At 34.1% G+C, this 5,000-nt stretch overlaps 1 protein-coding gene across 10 annotated transcripts in view; it reads left to right on the top strand.

The window, feature by feature from the left end:
• The window catches only part of LOC125040042 (E3 SUMO-protein ligase RanBP2-like), a 41,747-nt gene that overhangs the window by 707 nt on the left and 36,040 nt on the right, over nucleotides 1-5,000 (top strand). For all 10 annotated transcript variants that reach the window (XR_007116163.1, XM_047634476.1, XM_047634481.1 and 7 more), the window contains exons 2-8: nucleotides 2,537-2,762; nucleotides 3,008-3,175; nucleotides 3,288-3,472; nucleotides 3,650-3,807; nucleotides 3,994-4,114; nucleotides 4,265-4,643; nucleotides 4,874-5,000. The exon at nucleotides 4,874-5,000 is cut by the window's right edge and continues 110 nt beyond it. Coding sequence is in view for 9 of the 10 variants with exons in the window: in XM_047634476.1 (XP_047490432.1) it covers nucleotides 2,537-2,762; nucleotides 3,008-3,175; nucleotides 3,288-3,472; nucleotides 3,650-3,807; nucleotides 3,994-4,114; nucleotides 4,265-4,643; nucleotides 4,874-5,000 (1,364 nt within the window). In the remaining variant the exon portion in view is untranslated. The remainder of the gene's footprint in view (nucleotides 1-2,536; nucleotides 2,763-3,007; nucleotides 3,176-3,287; nucleotides 3,473-3,649; nucleotides 3,808-3,993; nucleotides 4,115-4,264; nucleotides 4,644-4,873) is intronic.

Raw genomic sequence — 5,000 nt, 5'->3', positions numbered from 1 at the left:
TGCTAGTCTAAGTTGTTATTTTCCTTTGTTTATGTGTCTGCTTTAGATCGGGTTTGTTTGAGTAGTGTCATGAGCTGCAACAAGGAAATTGAGTATTATATTAGGTAGGGATGAGGTAAATGTTCAGAATAGGACTAGATTAAGATAAAAAAAAATGTCATGGCTACAAAGGATACCTCAGACAACTTTCAGTATTGTTTGATAATGGTTCTTATAACTAAAATCATGAGTAAATGAGCATGAATGTGAAATTAAGGCCATAGTCATCTATCAGTCAGCATATTTAGGCTTGCATTTGAGTGATGCTGCAGCCCCAATGCTTCATCTAAGGCAAGCAAACCTTTATGTATCCTAGTAAAAAAGAGCTTGGAGTCCTACCTGGAACTTATCAAAAAGAAGAATTCCAAACTCTGTTGAACAAAATATATATGAATGAGGAACGTATATTTCCTTTAGCTTCAGTCGTGTTCTTAGCAAGCACCTAACAAAACTCTGTGTATATTCTGACAAGACAAAACTTTATTTACCTTGCAGTTTGTCGTCAGATAAAGGCCCCTCAAAACTTATTTGTGAGGGAAGACCTAGAATTTTTAAGAATAATCATAATTATTCCCTGTTTTATGCTTCAATAAATGCCAACAAAACTCCTTTACATATTAAAGCAAAATAAACCTAGAGTGGATCCCTATTTGATTATGAATCCATGGACATTTTCAAAATCTGTGATGCTGGCATATATATTGTGGAGATTTATTGCTGTGGCAGATAAAATGGCAATTCTAATCTGGGAAAATCAGTGACAGACTTTCAGGTTTGTAATTGATATGTAATCAAAAGAATAAATGCAAAGGACAGTAGATTCTGTTGCATAAATTTATGTAAATTGAGGCACTGCATTCATCATGCTCCACAAGAGTGAGAGCCAACTAAAGAGGCACTGCATCAAGATATATAAGGTGGCTAAAAAGTAATGAATTACATTTTATGGGTTTCTTTAAAGTCAACCTTATTGTAGAACTACAGCCAGGTAATCCATTACAATGGCATTTACCCATACCAAAGTTTTCCATATACTAAATAATTGCGTATTCTTTAATACTCTGTTTTGCCACATCTCCTTTATTCTAATCAGCTTACATTGAATACTTGTGCTTACACGTGTTTTATACTTTTAAGTTATATAAAACAAGTTGTTAAATATAATATTTTATAAATTATATAAAATATTTTGTATTGTTATTATATTGCTGTCTAACACCACTTACTCTTTTTCAAAAGAAATTTTGCAAATTACAGTCCACTTTCCAGGATTAAGTTACCAGTCTTTCTTTTCCTGAGATTGAACAGGTGTCATGCATAGTCAGATTCTCACGAGTAAATTTATGAATTATCAGAGTTATATTTGCCTTGCTCTCTAGTAATGACTGTGGCACATATGATTTTTTAAACAAGAGAAAAAAAGAAGACTATGTATATTTTGAAATGCTAAACTTATCCATGTTTGCAAAGGGTGCCAAACAAGTGAATTTGACTAATTTATACATACACAGTATAGAGCAGGTTTAACTGTGCATGGTATGGGTGCTTGCATCTCATCATAGGCCTATGGGGTTGATGCCTCATAGAACATAAATACTGTCAAATTAATAGTAGTCCTTAGAGGTGCCACAAAGTAAATACAATGAAAAATGGAACTGTAACAAAAGATAGAAATAGTTAACCATTTTAGAAAGTGAAAGAAATAAACTAATTGTCATTTACAGATCCACCATATTAGCTAATTCCTTGATATAGCAATAAAGATAACAGAAGTAGAGAGGCTTCATTAAATTGGTTGAAAGTAAAAGCTCTGTTTCCTTATTTTTTTGCCTAGCTTTCACATTCTTTTGCTTGTTGATGAAAACGTTTCAAGGATCTGTTACATTGTGAAATTCCCTGGCAGTGTTTAGTAAACAGCTTGCAACATAATCACAGTTGTAGCTTATGACAGCCTGAGTGACAAAATTGACAGTTGATTTAGCCACAGCATTAAGTTTTAGCAAGATCTACCAAATCTTTAAAGTAAAATTATTAATTTGAGTTCTGCATCTGTTTGCTGAGCTATCATATCTTTATTTCTTGTTGGCATCAAGTAACATCACTAACTCAGCTTCCCTGTTGACAACACAAATCATGTTTTCATTTTTTGTGGCTCCTGAGTGCCAGTAGATAAAAATATGATCTGATTGGACATGTTACATGATGGGGGGGGGGGGGGGGGGGGGGTATTAGTGCACAGAAATGGAGAGATACTTGTACTGAAAAAAATGACTAAAATATGATTTGCATATTGACAGAAGATGGAGAATGCATATGAGCATCAATTAGTGGATTAGTGGAGTATATATAGCATGTAAATTGAACTTATAATTTCTTAATATAAATATCAGGTGTGCTTTTTCATTATCAGGCATTGGTAGAATGTGACTATTACAGTAGTTTAAAACTAAAACATAGCTTAACATTTTTTCTAAAACATGGTTAAATTATCTTTCAGAGAAAAGTTCGGGGTTATAACATTGCCCGGCTCTACTTTAACATCAATGAGTATGAGAGTGCCCGTCGTTACTTGAGTGAATTCCTAACAGTGCGCCCTAAAGCAACAGATGCTCATCGTTTATTAGGCCAGATCAATGAAGGTCTTGGAAATAAAGAAAAGGCAGTACAATCTTACAAGACCTCCTATGAACTAGGTGGTGGCCAAAAGGACCTCATTTTGAAAAGTAAGTTGGTAATTTATTTTTACATCTATATATATTTATATATTTATATTTATATTTATATTTATATATATGATATAATGTAATGTAATGTAATGTAATGTAAACAGAAACAGACACATTCATGTTTATATGAATCTATAAACACATTCACATGACAAATTTCTAGTTTTCTCATATTTTGGCTTTGTCAAATTTGCTTTGGTGTAATCATAATATTCTATTTTTAATGTCTAATTTTATTTCAGTCTGTGAGCTATATACAGAAGTACAGTGTGACAATTCGGTACGTCTGTATTGGGCAGAAGAAGGCCATAGGCTCTATCCTCACAATGAAAGTGTTGTCAAGTTACGTGAAGCTCTTCTCACGGGTTCAGGAGCACACTCACGGGAGGAGCTTGAAAAATTATACCTAGGTAAATGTTTCAAATGTTTCAGCTTATTTATCGTCATGAATTCATAAAGTATGGTATTATTGATGTACTTTTGACAAACGGTTTTCATGAATTTTTCTTTTCTCTTTGCCAGATGAAATTAAAGCTAATCCAACAGATGTTAGACTACAAACCAACCTCCTGCAGTTGTATAAAGACTGGGGAGCTGAAGACAAAAATAAGCTCAATGAAGCCTACAATTATGGGTGTCAGGTGGAGGCACGTAAACCATTTTCAGAATCACTGGAATGGTATAAAACCCTATTTGATATCATGCAGGTGAGAAATGTTCTTTAGTAATCACTGAAGATATAGTTATCTTTACTATGTCTACAAAATGGTTAGATGAAATATTACAGGTACATGTATGCATAAATATCTTTTTAGTAGAGCAATAATGTATATATTTTATTGAAAAGACCCTAAGGTTTCAAAAAAGATTATCTCAATTTTTAGGAATACCGCTCATCAGCTGATGTTAGCAATGAAAAGGAATTCCACATCAACTATTTGTCTGCCCAAGAGCGACTTGTCTACCTCACTTTGGCCTCAAGCAGCAGTACTGCACTCCTATCCCAGTGTACCCTCACAGATGCTGCTGCACTCCTACACAAGTCAGTCTAATTACATATTATGTTCTTCATTGTGTTGAATTGTATTTTTTGTCTTGTAATTACAGGTATCATAGTGATAGCACTTGAGTGTGGCTACAGATCCGTATTTACCTGGGTGATTTTTTTCATTTGACTTTTTATAATGTTGGAATTAATTTTTATACCTTGTTCTCCCCCTTTTCATAGGTTTGATCAAGATTTGAAGACCAGTTTAGAAGTGGTGGATCAGAATTCTTCTTTTGGTCAGATGATGGTGGGCCAGTTGTACCTGCATATGGCTATATTCCTTTTACAAAATGCAAAGAAGGTAACAATTCAAACATTTACCACTTCTTAAATTATAATTTAAGGAAAGGTTCAGATTTTTAAAAATTGATTTTAAAAAATTACAAGTTGGCAATTGCAGTATTTGGATTCTAGTTGATATTGTGAATTGAAGTGAGATTTTGTCTTACAGGATGGCCTTACTCACACAAGTACCAGTGCTGGAGCACTGCTGTTTCATGCCTGCAAATACCGGTCATCTGAAAGTGCCACGCAGTCAAAGTCGTGGAGTTCAAGAGATCAGTTCTGGTATAAATTAACTTGTCACAGACTATCTCAGGCTGCTCATGTCCTTAACCATATGGCTAAAACTGAATCTGAAAAGAATAAGTTTTTAAACAAAGTGAAACAACAGTGCAGTAATAAGCAAGCTCAGGAGAATATCTACCTGACTCTGTTTGGAGCTTCTAATGCCAACAAGAAGGAAGGGAGCTTTTTCCTCAGTGATGAGCAGTTTATCTCAAAGCCCCTGACATATCCTGAAGCTGAACAAGTGAAAGTCTGGGATAATGGTAAGTGCAGCAAAATACTTCAATCATCCCTGAAATCTTTTTGTGTTAAAACACCTGTGAAAGTGTGTTTTATATTAAAAAAGAAACCTTGGCATTTTTCACACATACATGCATATGTCCACTGCTTGTAAAGAAATACATTTTGTATATACTCTTTGTTTTTCATTGTATAATTGATATGTCTTTGTTTTTCATTGTATAATTGATATGTCTTTGTTTTTCTATAACAGTTGTAGGAACCATGTACTGCTCAAGTTTGCGTGACATGGTGTGGTTGTGTCTGCAGCAAGCCCCAACTAGTTGCAAGGAACCTCAGCCATACTACACATATACATTGTTTGAAGGTCTTCAGTTTTC

The sequence above is a fragment of the Penaeus chinensis genome, chromosome 28 (assembly GCF_019202785.1).
Source record: "Penaeus chinensis breed Huanghai No. 1 chromosome 28, ASM1920278v2, whole genome shotgun sequence".
NCBI lineage: Eukaryota > Metazoa > Arthropoda > Malacostraca > Decapoda > Penaeidae > Penaeus > Penaeus chinensis.
Note: the sequence above shows the minus strand (reverse complement) of the source record. Positions and strands in the feature narration are given on the sequence as shown.